The sequence below is a fragment of the Anomalospiza imberbis genome, chromosome 6, assembly GCF_031753505.1.
Source record: "Anomalospiza imberbis isolate Cuckoo-Finch-1a 21T00152 chromosome 6, ASM3175350v1, whole genome shotgun sequence".
In the NCBI taxonomy this organism is placed as follows: domain Eukaryota; kingdom Metazoa; phylum Chordata; class Aves; order Passeriformes; family Viduidae; genus Anomalospiza; species Anomalospiza imberbis.
In genome coordinates, this window is record NC_089686.1 from 57,458,680 (window position 1) to 57,477,614 (window position 18,935).

The 18,935-nt window shown below is 43.9% G+C and overlaps 1 protein-coding gene and 2 long non-coding RNA genes across 3 annotated transcripts in view; 2 read left to right on the plus strand and 1 right to left on the minus strand.

The window, feature by feature from the left end:
* Positions 1-2,020, minus strand: part of IPO7 (importin 7) — a 34,481-nt gene extending 32,461 nt beyond the window's left edge. The window contains exon 1 of the mRNA XM_068194622.1: positions 1,798-2,020. Coding sequence (XP_068050723.1) covers positions 1,798-1,881 — 84 coding nt within the window. The 5' untranslated portion in view covers positions 1,882-2,020. The remainder of the gene's footprint in view (positions 1-1,797) is intronic.
* A 5,731-nt stretch (positions 2,021-7,751) lies between these two features.
* On the plus strand, positions 7,752-16,307 carry LOC137476400 (uncharacterized). Its single transcript, XR_011000354.1, has 3 exons — positions 7,752-8,468; positions 10,562-10,812; positions 15,105-16,307. It is a non-coding gene; the product is annotated as an uncharacterized lncRNA (long non-coding RNA).
* A 297-nt stretch (positions 16,308-16,604) lies between these two features.
* Positions 16,605-17,499, plus strand: LOC137476401 (uncharacterized). The gene is made up of 2 exons (XR_011000355.1): positions 16,605-17,295; positions 17,326-17,499. It is a non-coding gene; the product is annotated as an uncharacterized lncRNA (long non-coding RNA).
* Positions 17,500-18,935: the final 1,436 nt, after the last annotated feature.

The window sequence follows — 18,935 nt, forward strand, 5'->3', positions numbered from 1 at the left end:
TGTATGTGTAAGTGCTTGCAGACTTCTGGTTTAGCACATATTTTTATCCCAAAATATCTGTGAAAGATTAGTGATGGTCCATTTCCCACAACAAAGAATTCTTACACACTGGTTCAGTAATATCTGGTGCTTTTAAAGGGGCACAACTGTTCAGATTTTATGCCAATTTAGCACTTGTGTAGTACACGTTGGACCATGGGGTTTTGATTCCAAAGTGAGAACAAAAGCCAGTGGTCAGTGAGCACGAGCCTTGCTGCAAGAGTTTGTCATTTGCTGAAGACCCCAGCCGGCAGTGAACGTTAATTTCCTGCACCTTCAGCAACTCAATACCTGCAGAAAAGAACTAAGATTTCAAGCAAGTTACTATATATAAATACTGACATCCATTGAACAGGAAAAAAAAAATGCATTTTGGGGCCAGCTTAAAATTTCATAGATATTACTGTCTTTATAGGCCATCACATTTATTGCATTTTTGGTTTAAATAACAAACACTAACATACTTTTGAAAAGAGTACATGGAAAAGACAGGCGATTACTTCATACAAGTGTCAATTAGTCATGGAGTAGTTTTAGAGCTATCTATTTCAAAGGTGCCCAATATTTATTTACCAATCACTTATTAAATAACACAGAAGAATCACTTTTTAATTTTCTGAAAAGCTATACCTTTAGTATTTGAAATTTTCTCCACTGCCAGAAGAACATTTGGCCCTCCTTTATCTAAGCTCTGCTGAACATCTGTTGCATTACATGAGTATTGTCAGGCCCGAAGTCTGCTTAAGAGCAACAAGGAAAAACGTTTGTGGAAAAAGCCAACTAAAGGCACCACAAGAGCTGCCACGCAGGCTCATCCTTCACCTCTTCCATCAAGACCTCCTCTTTTCTCTGGGTCAAACACTAGAACACTTTTGTTCTCCAAATGTCTACCAGCCCCGTGGCTGTGTGTCATCAATAAAGTTTTCATCTATCAGGTGAAGTTAAACAGAATAAAAATATACTCCTCTTCCAAAAGCGAAGTCCCTGAAACTGGGAGCTGCTGGGATTTTACATCCGAGTCTGGCAGTGAGCGCAGTGCTCGGATGACACACCTGGGCTGGGAACCCCGTCTGCCCCCGTCCCGTGGACACGTGTCCGCATACACCCAGGGAGCACACCTACCCCGGCAGCCCTGCTGAACCCGGAGCCCACGGGATTGGGAGCACCAAACACCGCCAGGCTGCCAGATCTGATTCTCAGCTCAGCCCAGGCCATCAGATTTGATTCTGAGCTCAGCCCAGGCCACTCTTACAGGCTGCACTGCTTGCGAAGCGATGGGGCTCTTCCACCTCCTTCCCCGCCGACAAATTAGCGCTTCCAACACCCAAGGACTGATGTCGCTCAAATGGTCCCAGGCAGGGCTGTGTCCAGCCGGAGCCACCGAGGGCCTGCACAAGGGCGCTTTTAAACCCCGCTCCGCGGATCACCCTTTTCCCGGCCGAGCGCGGAGACAATGGAGGCAATTTGTTACCGCCGAGAGAGGCACGGGGGCCTCGGCCGCTTTCTGCCGCTGCCCCCCGCCCGAGCAGCCCCGCCCGGGCCGGCCCGGCCCCGCTGCCATGTGCGGGGACAATGCACGCCGGGCCCGGCCTGCGGCCGGCGGGACGCGGCCGGCGGGAAGGGGCCGCGGCGGCGGGCGGACGGGCCGAGGAGCCGGGGGGACCCTCCCCGCCCCCGCCCCGCTCCCCCTCCCACGGACCGGCCTCGTCCCCGCTCCCCGGCGCCGCGGCCCCGGCCCAGGCCCGGCGGCGCCCTCACCTCGTTGAGCTGTCGCTCGGCGGCTTCGCGCAGCGCCGGGTCCATGGTGCCGCGCAGGGCCTCGATGATGCCGCTGGGGTCCATGGCGGAGGCAGCGCGGAGGGCAGGGGCCGGGGCCGCGCCGAGCGCACATGGACCCGCCGCCTCCAGCGGCCGCCGGCGCGAAAGGAAGGGAGAGCGCCAAGAGCCCGGATAGAGCTGCCCCCGCCGCCGACAGGAGCGGCGCCCCTTCCGCCGCATGGCCCGCCCCGCCCCGCCGCGGGGCGCCGCGGGAGATGCAGTCCGGCCGCACCGGCACCGGGGCGCTCGGGGCGCGGCCGGGCTCCGACACCGGCACCCGGGGACCCGCGCTCGGGGCACGGCCGGGCTCCGACACCGGCACCCGGGGACCCGCGCTCGGGGCGCGGCCGGGCTCCGACACCGGCACCCGGGGACCTGCGCTCGGGGCGCGGCCGGGCTCCGACACCGGCACCCGGGGACATGCGCTCGGGGCGCGGCCGGGCTCCGACACCGGCACCCGGGGACCTGCGCTCGGGGCGCGGCCGGGCTCCGACACCGGCACCCGGGGACCTGCGCTCGGGGCGCGGCCGGGCACCGGCACCCGGGGATACGCGGGATAGGCGGTCTCGGCCCGCACCAGCCGCCTCAGGGGCCGCGGCCCCGCTCGAACGGCCCCGTCCCGGGAGCCGCGGTCCGGCAGCGCCCGCTCTGTTCCGCTGCGAACCGGACTCCTCGGCCGCGCCAACGTTGTGAGGGATCCGTTGTTTTATAGCGAAAATCCCTCCCTTGAAAATCCCTCCCGCATCCGCGCCCCGTTTTCGGAGAGGCTCGTGTGGCTCGGCGAGGAAGGAGGGGTGCGTGGGGACATGGGTTTGCTTTGTCATGGGCATGGGGTGCTGCCGTGCTGGGTTTGGGGTGGTGGGGAAAAAGAGGAGAACAAAAATCCTGAAGATGTGTCAGAAAATCGATATAAGCGGAGCTGTCGCTCGTGAAAGGTCCAGGTCTGATGAGGAGCGGCTGAGGGAGCTGGGGGTGTTCAGCCTGGAGCAAAGGAGGCTCAGGCTCGCCGCTCCCCATGACTCGAGAGGCGGCTGCAGCCAGGGGAGCGCCCGTGTCTGCTGCTGTGCCGGCAGAGGATCCGAAGAAATGGCCCTGAGATGAGACAGGGGAAATTCAGATTAGATTTAGAAAAAGTTTTCGCTGACGGGGTGGTCAGTCAATGGAATAGGTTCTTGCCCAGGTTCGAGAGGCATCTGAAACTGGTGCTGGGTGATGTGGGTTACTGGGTTAGGGCTTACAGGGGCAGTGCTGGGTTGGTGGTTGGACGGGAGGATCCTGAACGTCTCTTCCAACCATGACAATTCCATGATTCAATGATTCTGGAGGCCTTGGCTCAGTCACAGAGTCATAACTGAGCTGCTTAACTTGGTCCTCTGTAAGTCACTTCATCCTACGAGCATTTGAGCACTGCAGTAATTTCACTTCCATGAGTAGTCACGATAAAATGAGCAATGCTATTTAAGTTAGTGAGTTGTAAAATTTAATTGGCACTGTACAGTCATTCACTGTCATGCCTTCATTTGGGGGATGGCGTGCAGCGATGTACGTGAAATTTTGGGAGTTATTTTTATGAGAGGAATTTATTGAACAGTCTGATAAAACCATCAAGAAAAAATTTTCACAAACACCTCGTCCTGGAATGACTCCGAAATGAAGGCACATATCAAAGAGAAAAGCAGAAATGCAAATGCAGAAAATAACAAAATTTAAAAGTGATACAATTTTAAAAGTTGATAAAGTGCACTATCTATTTACAGTTAAGTTAAACAGTTTCAGGAAATCTAGGCTTATCTAGACTGTCTTTGCATATATGGAACAGCATAACAGATTTGCTTTTGTATATGATTTTCCCAAATTGGTGATTTTTCCATGATTGTCACTGGACTAAAACCTGGGTTTCTCAGTTTCTCGTGCTACTGGTTTGTTGTTGTTTTTTTTTTCTTACATAATGCTAAAAATTATGATTTACACTATGTAGCTTTTTCTTATTACAAGTATGAAAATGAGCAACTAATTTCTGAAACTAAACTGTGAAGCAGCAATGAATGTCTGCCTTTCTAAGTAAGCACAGGAGACATATGGGCCCAGATGACCAAGTGGCAATGTGGCATAATTTTGGGACATGATGTCATATGCTGTTCTTTTATGAGCTGCCCAGATCTGCAGTCATACTCCAATTCTAGATGTTGCACAAAATGTTTAAAAAAAAAAAAGTGAAATACTGTAGATTCAATACCACTACAAAATGCTGCAACAAAGTCTTTTCCCTGCTTTCGTGTCACAGCACAGATAACAAGATCAAATCTCAATGCTCTTTGTATCAAAGCAGCAAAGCAATCATGCCCCCAGCCAGGGTGCTAAGCTGATCCAACAACTTATGAAACAGAATATATCTTCTCTAAAAATAAAAAGAAGTACTTCAGAGGGCAGAGGGCTCATGACGTGCTGGTTGTGCATAATGCTCTGTGCCAGAGGTACAGATGTGAAATGCTGCAAAGACAAGCACAATGGGATGGGAGCCACTGTCAGCAAAGGTGCTGTGCCTCTGGAAGCTTGTGCCAGAGCTGCTCTTGTTTGGATACAAAAGTGAGGAGGACAAAAAAAAATAAAGAAGTCGTGCAAAAGAATGTGTAAGCAATTGTCCACCCTGAGTACTGTGAAAAAGAAAATCTTGTGTGTCCAGGAATGTTTGCATTGTCCAGGACCGTTTGTACTTGCACTTTGCTTGCCCAGAAGTAATAACAATAGCAGGATTAATTGCATAAATGACTCACAGAAAACAATAAATCCAGGATTCAGTCAAGATGGACATTTCTTGTCCACAGGAAGCCAAATTTAAGAGGAAACATCTCTAAGGTTAAAACAGAATTTCTCTCAAATCTGAACAATTTGTTGGTGGATTACATTTGCTGTGGGTAGTTTAGTGTTAGAGATAAAATAGTAAAGCTGGATGAAAACTGACACACCATCAGTTTGAGTGGAGCAGCCTAAGAGAAGGCAAATGGCTTCAAATTACAAGGGACTGGTGAGCTGTGGCATCCTTAACACTGAAATTTTGATTAAATAAATATACCCACTTCCATCAGATACTTTCTTTGAACAGTATTAGCGAGACAAAAGACAGTGGAATTGGTTATACTGTTTTGAAATGAAAACTCAATGAAAACTTTAAGCCCACCCATCACAGCACAGCAATTAGTGAGGACTTTGGCCAAACCTGTTTAGCAGACAAAGGGGACATGAACCAATATCTTGCAAGATGCAACCAGATGAGTTGATAGAAGAATTTAATTTTGAAGTCAAATCTCAAATCACAAGAGTTACCATTGGAAAGAAGTATGTCCTTTAGCCAGATAAGCCTCATCAAATTCTTGGTCTCAGAAGAGAACAAAAAGAAGTGTACGTGCTGCAGGGATTAGCTGCCCAGAACTGTTCTCTGTTGTGTAGGAATGTTTATAGGCAACCTCAGGCTGCTGTGGGAGAGCAGAGCCTCTCCAATTATCTCAGAAAGGGCGATGTGGTATTGCACAGGCCTCAAATATTGGATGCAAATCGGTCTCAATTACTCCTGAAGATAAACATGCTCTCCTAGACTGTCTGTCTTGAGGTTTGCAGTCATGTGTACTTTCCCTGGAAAGCTGGAGCAATAACAAAGACAGTGTTTGTCAGCTTTAATAAAGTAATGTGCTCCTTGGAGCTGACTGTGGAGCGCTGCTTAGCCTTTGTGCCTTTCTGGGGTACCATTCTCTCTGCTGTCAGTGAAAAGCCAGAAATCATATAAAGACAGCACAGCTATCAAAGATCACCACGTTTGGGTGCATTTACCAGATGTTGCTAAAGAATTGTGCATAAATTTTTATGCTGTCTACAGATTCCAAAAAAAAAAAAAGAAAAAGCAAACCCAAAGACAGTAACTGATAAATGCTGCTATCAGCTGTTCTGTGCTGGAACAGATTTGACAGCAGCCAAATTAACTCCAGCTATGCAGAGCATATTCCTGCATCAACAGCATTCCAAATGTCAACCCAGGATTTGGAAAAAAAAATACTTCCACATGAAGGTACTTAACCAGTCCTATAGATCCAAAGGGAGTTTGGACAGAAATGAGTGGATGAATCACCAGCACCCAAAGTTATTGTGAAACTACTTTTGCTAAATCAAGGATGGCAACAGGAAGAAAAAAGTATGCACAGAAATATTGTGATGATAGGCAAAGTTTGGAAAGAACTATTTCTATTAATCTTTTTTAAAAAGCTGAAATGGGGTTAAAATATGAAACTACGAAACGAAACATGCTAGTCAATGTATTTCAGTGTAAAATCATCAAACAAAGGTGATTGTTTGAGGAGTTCTCTGGTTTGGCTGGAGAAAGGGTACAAAATGAGTACCTTTCTTTGCTTTAAAGTATCATAGTAGGCTATGACCCTGAGCACACACTGAAGGGATTGAGGACTGGCTAAATTGCAATTCTCAGTTAAAAGGTGATAAGTGAAGAGTGATTATTTAAAGGGCCAATTTTCTACTGGCTTTCTACTGATACCACTAGCAGACTCTATTTGGCACTTTAGACAGTTTTGAAATAAATACAAAAATCACTGCAGATCATTGTGAGAATGGCATGAGATTAGCAATCCTATGTGAATGGGACAAGAGTGTAACTTGAAAAAGAAACAGAAATGCACTTTAACACAGCCAAATGTGAAGTTACACATAGAAGAACAGAAAATGAAAGATTGGAAGGATCATCAGGGATACCATGGGCATGCAGGTTGGCATGAGCTCCCAGCAGTATATTGTGGCAAAACCACAAATTTTGAGTTGAAAACAGATTATCTGAAGAGGGGGAGTGGGAAGTGGTTTGTCTCTCCCTCTGGTGGGGAGAGAGGGATGTTCCATTGCCTGAGAAAAACACCACCATTTATGGTTTTTAAGTATTTACAAATTGCAATGCATGAAATATCCCCAAAAGTTGTTTGAGATGAAGAGTTTATTCTCCTCATCTCTATGAGACCTACTTGAAATGTCCAGTTAGGTTTAAGACAAAAGATGCGAGGAGTCTTGGTTGCTGTTTGTCCCTACAATTGTGCTGAGGTGAAACAGAGATTTAGCAGGCAGAGTAGGGGTGGTTCCTTGCAGAGTCCCTGATCTGGGGCTGGCTCTAGCCATGGGAGCAGGATGCCATTGCATGCCCAGCTCATGATTTCAGAGCTCTCTTTAATCTCCTTCAGTCAGCTGGGAGTTGGCTTTACCCCTAAGGAGAACTCTGCTGAAATTTCTTGAGCATTTTTTAGTATACTTCTTTGGGTAGCCATGAGCTCAGTATTTGCTTCACCCCACCAAAAACCCCAGGAGCCATCCCCACCCCCTCCAGCCAGATGGAGCAGGATGCTCCAAGGCTGGAGCAGATGCTAAACCCAGTATCCAAACAGGTTTCCCAAGGGACAGATGCTGAAAAAAAGATTGGGCCATTAGCTGGTGGAAGTGTCTGCAAGTGGAACAGCAGGAGTAGCAACGCAGAGATGGAGCAGCAAAGAAACAGGTGCTGTAACAGAGCCAGGGTTATTAAGGTCCTGAGTAAATGTCAAGGAGATAGTGCTTTTTAGAGGTTTGGATCAATAGGTTTTCTTTTTTTTAATTAAAAACACCCCAACAAACTAACAAAACCAGGAAATACAAAAATCTCTGATGTGTGATTCTTCTGAGAACAGAAAAGCTGAACATCTTGTTAATAAACATTTCTTCAAAGATGCAGGAGTTCCTTGACAATTCTTACTTTTATCAGTTAACTCCGGACAGCAAGGTGAGGAAAAAGAGAAGACAATAGTGGGTACTGAACAACTCTTTAGTGAATGAAGTAAGAGGAACAAATGTCTAGCAAGTGAAACTAGAGAAGAAAATTCCCAGGGGCACTACTTTATTTTCTCCAAGTGAGCCTGGGTGCAGTTCTGGAAGATATGTTTTACTGAAAACACAAGCTGTGCTTCAGTCAAACCAACAAGATTAGGGCTTTAATAAAAAACGTGTGCATAAAACTTGAACAGGATGTTGGACTAGATAATGTGATGATGAACCGCAGAGTATTTTGGATTTTGCTGTTTGCTGTCAGGCTGGGTTAGCACTGTGTGGAAGTCCAGCTAACCCAGCCCACAACCTGCTTCAGGCCCTGTGTGGCAGACAGAGGAGCAGGAGTGGCTGTAACCTACGGCAGTTTCACCTCCTCCTCCTCCCTCTTGCTCTGTTTTCCACCCTGTATTTTTATATTTCACGGCCCTGAGGGAAAATGGCACTTACAGAGCTGCAGAATGGTGGATTGGTGACACCCTGGGGAGATAAGCAGCAGACAGCAACTGGTATTTGTGGCGTTAAGATGACACTCACAGTTCATGCTTTTTTTCACACTTTTGATACAGTTGCACAGGCACAGAAGTTCCAAAGGCATCAGTGGAATTGGTTATACTGTTTTGAAATGAAAACTCAATGAAAACTCTGTGCTGAGGATCACAGTATTACAGTGCAACCTCAGAATAATGCCTGTGATCACGGTGTTCTCCAAGAATATCTCTTTAAATGCATTATGGGAGTTGGTTTATTTTGTTTTTGCGAGGAAACAAGTATGTCCTTTCCTTACTGTTCCTTAAATAGGACTGCAAGCTTATTTATTTTTTTATGATTGCTCAAATGGACAGCTGTGACTCCTATGTAGTGTTGACTTTACATTTTAAGGAGGCAAATGGAAAGAAAATTTCAGTATAAGGGGTGTGTATCAATGAATTAGTGTTCAAGCAGATGCTGATTTTTAAAACACAAGCTTTCTAATGCAGTTTTTACAGCCAAGATGCAACAATAAACTGGAATTGTTCAGAAAGAAGTGTGAAAATACTCAAACTGTGTAACAGGCAAAAATTTCCAGAACTTCCAAAGAGTGAAAAAGAGTATTTAAGCTATAACTTTAATTGTATAATTAAATATGTGTGTGAGGCTTATGCAAGCTATAGGTATGTTTATCAAGCTATAATATTTTGTTCTATTTAATAAGACAGAGAGTTCTGTTTAGAATAAGTTTGGTCTTTGTAATCCTATCCTGTTTCCATTTAGATTGATTCAATAACGAGTACAGTAGAACAGGACCAGGATTTTATTATATTAAAAATTCACTCAGAATAAATTCTCAGCATCTAGGGAGAGCTTTTCATATGCAAGGAACTACAGACACACATTAAGAATTTCAGTAATCTAGCAGCACAGCATTCAGTTTGTCAACTCATGCCAGTCACACAACTCCAGGCAGTCCCCTCCTGGACACACCTGTGTTTGGGAAGTGTGCCAGCGTGGCTCCTGTGAGGCATTTCAGATCAGTAAAAATGATTGACCTCTGGTGATGACCACAGCCTTCACTGTACATTTGGGATTTATTATAGATTTATTATAAAATAACCCCACATTTTGGTTGTGCTGGCATGGTACATTATTCCTTTTTCTTACTTTTCCATCTTTTCAAACTTGAGGAGACAAAGCAAAGTACTCAAAGAGTAAAATTTCTGGATTTCTGCATAGCACAGCGGTAGCAGGCAGATAGAAAAGGAGTTTTTTAAGCAGGAAAAGTGTAAAACCACTTTGGTGGCTTTGCAGAGTATACAGCTGAGGTAATCACAGCTGTGTTAGCAGAAGAGGTGAAGAACTGGAGCTACAGAGCCAAGTGTGTTTCTTGGGTCTGGCTGCAAAGAGAGGAGACTGACTGAGGCAGGGTGAATTCTCTGTGTGCTTGAGAGGAAAGGCAGGCATAAAAGAAAGACCCGGGGGCACACAAGGAAGTGCTCACAGCTCACTGGGAGAAAAACTGAGATGAGATACAGAGTTTGTGAGCTGCAAATAACCCAGCAAGTTTATGTAAAAGTACTAAAATAAACATGCTTTCCTCTTTGAATCCTGATTAATTTAAGTGAATTATAGCTTTTGATACATACTTAAAATAAATAATATTTCATAAAACTACCTTACTTTTTCATGAAATTACTTTGCTATTAGAAATATTTCTATAAATCTTAAGTCTTAGCTGCTTATGTTAAAGGAGTCAAAAATAACAAAATTAGAGTTGACAAACATGGAGATATCCTAGATAAAACAAAGATAAATAACAGAATTTGACTGCATTAAAAATACATTTTTATATTAAAAAAAAATCTTAGTTTTCTTTTACCTGTATTCAGGAGGTTATCAGATTAGCACTTTTTTGGGACACTCATGGGTTTTATTCCTTGCAATGCTATTCGATTCATTATTGCTGTCTAAAAGGGTTTAATATGTTTTCTATTTGGTTATATTGTTTCAAATACCAGTATTTTCTAATGTAACAAAAGCAGTCATAATGCTGGAATGTGCAAACATAGGACTCATGCTGACCTTTGTGTAAATTGCTAAAGAAATACAGATATGAAAACGAGCAATGAAGTTGATAATACTCCAGCTGAGCAGTCTGTGTTTCCTGGTGACTGTGGGTGCACCACTAATTGTTTACGTAGAGCAACAGGTGGAACAGCAGGAGCAGCTGCTCACAAATCCCCACTCCTGTGGCTTCCAGGCTCTTGGGAGCCAACAGCTGGATTCAAATTCCAGTACCTGCAGCAGCAAGGCAAGGCAGGAAACACGAGAAACGTATTGCCAGTGCCCATGTCTTTGTCTGAACAAGCCTCTGTGTCTTTTCCAGGTGTTTTGTGAAGTAACAAGGTGGAAAGTGCTTGCCCCTCATTTCACCTTTGGAAGGCACATGAATGATGGATGCAGGACTACATCATGTTCTCAGGACAGCAGGGAGCTGTGTCAGCTTCCTCGGGGCGCTCCTCGTAATCTTTGGCCCCTGCTTGCCAGCATCCCTCTGTTCCACTGCTGGCCTTTCCTGAGCTGAAAGGATTCCTCACTTCAGAATGTGAAATGAATTTTCATTCATGTTTCTGTCACGTTGACAAGGTAAAATCATCAATTGCTATGACTAAATCGAGGTTAGAGTTTATTAAAGCATTTGGGTGGTATTGTATTGCCAGTACAACAAGCAATTCCACACAAAACCCAAACATGCTGGTTCAGCTTCAGTAAGGATTTCTACAGCATAATGGCACACCAGCTTCTTGTGGTTATTATAACCCCACTTATCAGTCTTCTGTGGGCTCCTTTTATTTTCTCCATGTTAGTCTTGCTCATTCAGAAATGATTATGTCATATTAGTTAATCATGTCTTACTCAAGTACCTGACACTTCTTTTCTGAAGTCACTGGTTTTAGCCAATTTTGTTGCAGGGAACAGGCCAAAAAGCTGATCCTGTGGTTTATCCATAGGCAAAAGGGAACTACTATTTCTGGCAGTAGAAAACGTGCAAATTTCTTTATTGATATTTGTAGATCTGGATTTCTGCATTCAGCCAAGGTATCGGACAGGAAACTTGTCTAGGACTGGGTGCATAATGGTCAAAATTGAAATGAAGAGGTTTCCTTCACAGAACTGCCTTAGGTGAAAAGAATAAGATTCTTATCACTGTTCCCATTTAATCTCTAATCCTGATTAACAACTGATTTTGTGATACTCATTTAGTATGTTACTAAGTGCTATCAGTCATATTATAGCTTTTTCAATTAATTTAATAATTTCTCATAGGAATACACATACAGCAAATAATTTCTCAGAATGCTGGCAGCTTTTCTAAAATGTTTCAATTAAATCACATTTTCACCCTTCTGATATTGCCCTGAATTTTAATTATTTTCCATTGCAGACTACTGGGTAATGATGACCTGAATATATTTCTTAAAAACTAACTGTGGGTGTGGCTGCATCCAGCAAGGGTTTGTTCCTTGTGAACTGGTTATTGCCCACTCTGTATGGCTGTTTTCTGCAAGCACTTGGACCTTAGAGGTGAGATCAGGACAACACTGAGCACTCCCACTGCAGTCATTTTGTACCTCACAGAAAAAGCAGTCTAGATGAAAATACAGTGTGACATTTGCACATATTACGATTAGACCATGCATTCTTAAATTGTCAATTGTGAAACGCATTTTAACAGGAAAAAACCTTCTTCCCTTCCAGTTTCAAATGCAATTAATGCAACTTATCTGAAGGTTGCAAGAAGTCCTTACAGTATGGGAAATATTTAGAAGTTCTAAACTTTTTATCTGGAAGTTTTGTCTTTTTTTTTTTTTTAAGTAATGCTGAATTTTCCTACTTTTTCTTTTTCTTTATTCTGCTTTCTTCTACAACCTGTTTCACACTCCCATATTACCTGAACACACTTCCCCATCTTTCTTTCCCCATTAGACTTGTTCCACTTTTCCTTCCCAAATCAAGTGTCTACCATGTCACTTTTTTCCCAAATATTTGCTGGTCTGTCCTTCCAAAGATCCTAAATTTTTTCCTCTCTTACTCCTTTAAGATAGAAGAATTTTTCTATCAAAAGCAAGGATTCTCTTCAGCAACAAAAGCAACTGTGTTTGTGAGCACAAGCAGTGAACAGCTTGGATTGGCCAACTGTTACAATTTCGAGGTCATTGATGATAAGAAGAGATTCAGAAGCAACAGGAAAAGCAGCAGAACTTCAAACTGTCAGTGTGGGAAGAAGGTTGCTTAAACCAGTGCCCCTGATGTTTCCTTATCTCGATTATTTCTTAACATTAAGGGACAGAGGACCTTAAATCAAGGCAAATTAAAATAAAAGGAAGCTTTCTTTATCACAGTGCAACCTACTTACAGTCAACAACAAAAAAAAATGCAGAAAGGAAATGTCAATAGACAGCTGCAATGATATTTTTAAGAACCTAGCAGCAAGAGGAGATCATTCAGGTCCTGATGAGTTCCAGCAGGAGGTTCCACTTGGGCCTTTTTGAAGACAGTAGAAAAAGCAGCTTCAAAAACCACTTGACTGCACTCTGCAGCATTAATTTCTGTCATGACTCCAGCAGATCAGACGTGGTCAAAGCTACACACCCCAGCATGTATTCAACACTGGGAAGTGCCCGGAAGCTGATTCTCCAGACCAACAATCTTTGGTTTAACGGAGCTGCAATTCCACATTTGGTTTAACTGAAACTGCAATTCCACATTTGTAGATGTAGAATCTGTAACGGCATCTAAAGAAAAATTAAAATGGGTCTTTGATCAGATTAAAGGTAGTGTTTTTATCAGCATGGAATAACTTATATTTGGAAACTTTTGCCCTCCAGACAGATATGTCCAGCTACATCACTGCTATAGATTAGAAGGACTCCTTGAAGGAACATACTCCTCTTAGCAGGAATATTTGAATTTTCAGCTATGTTAGTATAAACTCCGCTTCAGACAGGGTATAAATCTAATTCATTTAATTACATTACATTAAATTCTACACTAGCATTAAATATGAATCATGACTAATGGGTCTATCTCAGGATAAGGTCCTGTGCATTCTCTACACAGAAATTTACAACTGTGATCATTATCACAAGCAAACAATACCAGTTTATAAATACCTCAGCTGCAGAGCAGAGCTGCATGGCTGAAGTCTTGTGCAGCTGCTTTTGAGTCAAGCAAGGACTCTCCCTGCAGCTCCACCTCCCACTCTCCTCTCCTGCTGCCTCCCTTTTGGCCTCCCCCGATCACACTTTGCTCTGCTCTGCTCTGTGTGGGCTCTGCTGTGCTCCACAGGTACCCCCAGAGCTTTGAAGGAGACTCTGAGCTAGAAAAAGGTACCAGGAATATTTTGTTGCTTTGGAAATATTTTTGCTTCCCTTGCTACTTATCTTAAAGAGTTGACATTGTCTGAGTTCTTCAACATATTTTCTGCCTGAGCCCATTTGCTGCCAGAACTCAGATGCTGTGGCTTGGACCAAAAGCTGGGATGAGGTGATTGACAGGGAGGTGGAGTTGTTCATCCCTCCTCCTGTTACAAACACTAAGTTGGTTATTGCTACCAGGAGGACACCTGAGATTCTTTGGACTGTGATGAGAACTCCCTCTTTTATTGGTATTTTTAATAAGAGATTTGACTTTTTAGAGAAAGTGCTTTCCACAGCTGGGAAAAAAAAGTAGCATTAGAAGTAAGGTCTCTGAAGGTTGGAACCACGTTTAAGGAACCTGACAGAGCTTTCATGTTCCTCAGTTGGGGTGGCATAAGCTTATTACAGGGTATGTTTCACTCTTAATTTGCAGGAAGACAAAATATCCTTTAATTCCTGGTTTTTACATTCAAATAGAGGATATGAGCAGACTGACCAGAAAAGTTTCTTTCCCCATTTCATATACTCCACTGACACATGCAATAGGAAAAAAAAAAAAAAAAGAAGCTGGCACTTTAAGAGGATTTATTAACTATTAATTAGGAACAAGAGGTGCATCAGAATTAAGAATCTGGCTCTTATTTTTACCACTTGGAATAGAAACATCATAGCACTCTGTTTCACTGTGCTCCTAAGTAATTAAGCAGTAGTGAAAATAGGTGTACACTATTAAAAATCTGCACTTTTTACATTTGTACATTAATCTAAATGTATTGTAAATGTAAATGTAAATGTATTGTCTGTACATATGTGCAATATTTAGCCAAAATGTACATAAAATGGACAGTAGGACTTAAGAAACATACTTTCTATTAAAGAAATACCAGGAGAGAAACAAATCTGAATACTTATGATCCCTGAGCTCAGATTCAACTCATTTTAATGCATACAAGTTCTGCTCTCACTTCCTGTTTAGTAATTTTTTCAGCTTCTGTCCTTGAGCACTGACTTTTATAAATAAAAGCTTTCATTAACTCTCCTTTGGTCTCCAAGACATTTTTAATCCTTCATTCACATATATAGTTACAAATAAGTGCTCATTTTTATTTATCCTACTTGTTGGGTTACATTTTTTATTAATTTTGATCAGTGCATTTGCATTCTACCCAAAGTTGTCTCCTGTGCAGCTGGTTATTCTCCAGTTACATCCTCAGACTCCTCACCATAACTGATCAAAGTATGAGCCCAGTAAAACACACAAGCCCCCTTCCAAGCACACAGGATTATTTGGTTTAAATTAGAATTTAGATAGAATGACAATAAATGTTTGAGGTTTAATTTCTTGCCATATTTATACAAAATAAAACTGTTAAAACAATGCAGTTTGCTTTGTGGTGGTCAAAAATAAGAAAGTAATAGGGGAAAAAAGGGTTCTGAATCTGCACTTGTCAAGAAATTATGTGTATGATTTACTTGTTGATTAGTGTTTCTGGTTTTTATCATTTTCAGGTAGAAGCTCTCAGGAGCAGGATCACTCTCAGTCTCTCATCCTCCTTCCTCTTGCTGACAATTAGCATGACAAAGCATCAGCAGTGTCAGTGCCTCAGCCTGTCACAAGGGCTCTATGGGTCCATCTAGGAGTGATTTAGAAAAGAGGCAAAGACAAACTTGTGTGCTGAGGGAAGACAACTCTTTCAATCTGACAAAAGTAAAGCATTTCACCCAGCCACCCACAGAAGGAAGTTATGACTTCATGGAGCTGACCACTTAACCGCTGCCCTGATAGATGTCAATCTATTTCCTTACTTTCCAGCAGGTCAGAAAAACATTTTTCTTTTTGGTTCACAGACAATTTGAAAGGACTCATACTCTGAGTTTAAGGTGTATTTTCCAAAAACCATTTCATATAAAGCTTTTGGCCCATTCAGTCTCTAGCCTCCAAGTACAGCGAGAGAGTGCTGCTCCCACTGGTAAAGTCACTGAGCAAACTCCAGCTGGAGACTGGAGTCCTTCTCTCATTTCTCTGCTGGACAAAGCATTCTGCAGTGTGTGTTCCCTGCCAGGTGAGGATGTTCCAAAGACAGGGCAGGTTTTGTGCTGTTTCTTAAGTTATGCATTATATATAGGGGATGCTTTATACATGATGAGAGTAAATCTGTTTTCAGTCCCTAGCTGTGGTTCTCAGTGTGTGGAGTGAAGCTGTTCCTGGCAGTGCTGATCTCAACCATGTGTCAAAAATTTCCTTGATACTCACTGACTTCCTGCTACCAAAATTCTTTATCCTCTGAACACACACAGGATGTGGCCTATGGCAGCATTTTTCATTCTTTGCCTTCTTTCCAGTAAATAAATCTAAGTTAATCTTCTAAGTAGAGTTCCTGAATTATTTTTTTTACAGACTGAACCCTAAAGAACATTTCCCAGACGTGTCCTTTTTTTTTTCCCTGAGTGAGTGCAGAGGTTCTGCTGACATTTGTTAGGTGTGGACATCTTTACAGGGAACTATTCAAATTATCAGCAGATACTAAACCCCACTGACAATTTCAAAATTTAGTGAAATAGATAACACATTCACACCAGCAGTATCCCCCAGCAAGGGGAACCAAGAGCAGTGAAGAACAGTTTAAAAGTCTGCTGCTAATCCAGTCTAACAAATATAATTTGTGCAGTACATATCAACTGCAAAGTGATCTAGCTAATGAATCCTCAAATCTCATTCTGGCAGCAATTCAGAGAGCTAAAAGTGAGGTGATTAGAGTTATCTTCTCTATTTTTAATGAGACATATACTAACACTGTGAGCTTACTGCAGAATCAGCATCCTGGGATTCATCTGCAGGCCATGTGCTTTCTACTAAATGGAAAGGGAAACACAGAGCAAATCCATATTGTAGAAATTGTTTGTTGGGCGTTTCACAGTGGTGTCTTGGACAGGGGAACTGCAGAGAATTCAGCAAGAATCAGAAGCTGTGTGGCCTGTGAGTCAGTTCACCTGCATTTGGGTTACAGAGCAGGTTCATTAGTAATCAGACATCCCCTGGAGCAGGCTCTGCCCAGCTCCTTGGCTCTGAGTGGCTACTGAACAACAACCACACCAAACTGGGATTGACACCCCACTGAATGAGCAATCCACCTCACCAAAATGAGAGAGGGCCCTTGCAGCATTTAGCATCTACAGTTTTAAACTGTGACACTTATTTTATTTATATCGCTCAGTCTGCATCTTTCCTCTTCTGTTTCAGGATGACTTGGTAAAAATTCCTCTGCATTATAATCTGGTTTCCAGTTTTGCTTTCAACATTCTTCAGTTTAGTATCTATTTGATAGATACTATTAGTCAGAGAGGAAAGATGTTCCAGTGTTTGAGTCATTTTACCTGGAGTTTCAAAAGTAATAACCAAAAAGAGATGACAAACGTGATGTACATTTACAATAGGGGAAAAAGTGCCATTTTCTACAGTGTCAGCAACCCCCATCTTGCTAGTATGTACAATTTTCTAGTGAAAGGGTTTGAAAAAACAAAGGACTCCCTCACCTGGCATCAATACCCAGAGCAGCAAGTTCATAGACCCAACTGGCTTCTCAGGGCACTAAATTCCTGAATTATCAATTGCAAATATTAAAAGAACTAATTACATGATGTAATGAAATAATTTTAAATAATTTGATTCTAAGAGTAATAAATTTTGAATAAATTATAGGTTCACATAGAATCTGCTCATGATTTGAAGCCTGATGTGGAATCTGACCACAATTTATAGCTTGGATTATTTCCTGCCACTGGATTTGGCAGGGGCTGTACTTGTGTAATAGCATATTAGACTATTTAGATCTTAAATGAATCATCAACTTCCCGTAACACCAGTGAGTTTTGTACACGTGGCAATAGAGCCACGTTTTTGAGAGCTCTGCTGTGTGCTGACCTGCATCTCCCTCGTGGCTGTGGAAAGATCTGTGATCTCGGGAAACACAACTCGTAAATACCACTGCTATGAAACAACTGATCTGCTGGGTCCTGTGCCAGCAATTTAAGAGCTGTTTAGTCACGGTGTAAAGATGGAGTAACCAGACAAACGAGGCTGCAGTTAAATCTGAGTGTCCAGCTCTCCCAGGAGAGCTTCCTTTCCAGAAGACCCTGAGGAAAGGCTGGACATTTCTAAGCAGACGCAGCTGGAAAAGAGACGAGGGTGAGCCACAGCAGCTCCATCAGTCTGCCCAGAAGGCTGAGCAATGCGTGTTGTCCGCAGGGCTCCAGCGCTCTCCATGGAGAGAGAGCTCTCCCTGGAACACTCTGTGCTGCCCGGGCGCTTGGAAGGTTCCGGCATCTCCCGCTGCCAGAAGATCGCAGAGGAGAAGGTGCCTCCAAGTCCCATTCGGCCCCAGCGCCACGGGATCTGCGAACACTGGGACATGCCCCTCCGGCTTCTCTGCAGGATTTCAAACGTTCTTGCTGACAGGAACCGACGTGAGGAAAATCCCGGGGCTGACAGAGGAATTTTCCTCCTTCCCGGCAAATAGGTTTTCTTTCCGATCGAGAGTAACAAACGCAGTAAGGTTCCCCTTTTCCTGGAAGCCCGGCACTGTTCCAGCGCCAGAGGCGCCGAGGGGCTCCCGCCTCCGCTCCCTGAGGGGAGATCCCGCTCCCTTCGCTGATGTGAAGCATTACCGAGGGAAAACGAGCTCGCAGACGGGCTTTATCCCGCTGCCCTGTGGCACGATCGGCGCTGGAGTGTGTCCAGAGAAGGGAGACGAAGCTGGGGAAGGGTCTGGAGCGCAAGCGGCTGAGGGAGCTGGGAGCCTGGAGAAAAGGAGGCTCAGGCGCGACCTTGTGGCTCTGCAATTCCCGAAAAGGAGGGTGCAGCCGCGGAGGGTCGGGATCTTCTCCCAGGCAATCAGGACAAGAGAACACAGCCTATGGAACTTCTCCTCGTGTGCCAGGGGAGGTTCAGGTTGGACATCAGGAGGAATTTCTTCACAGAAAAGGCGATTAGACACTGGAACGACTGCCCACGGACGTGGTGGAGTCACCGTCTCTGGAGGTGTTCAAGGAACGACTGGACGTGGCACTCGGTGCCATGGTCTGGTTGACACGGCGGTGTCCGGTCATAGGTTGGACTCGATGATATCAGAGGCCTTTCCCAACCTGATCCTGTGATTTATGCGATTTATGTGATTTATGTGATTCCTTCGCAGCCGGGGCCGAGGAGCCGGGCTGGGACACCGCTGCCCCGCACCGTATTTACCACTAGTGAGCGCATCCCCGTTACCGTATATACCCACACGGGTACGCCCAAAAGCCGCCGTTACCGTATTTACCGCCACTAACCCGCCACCGCATTTC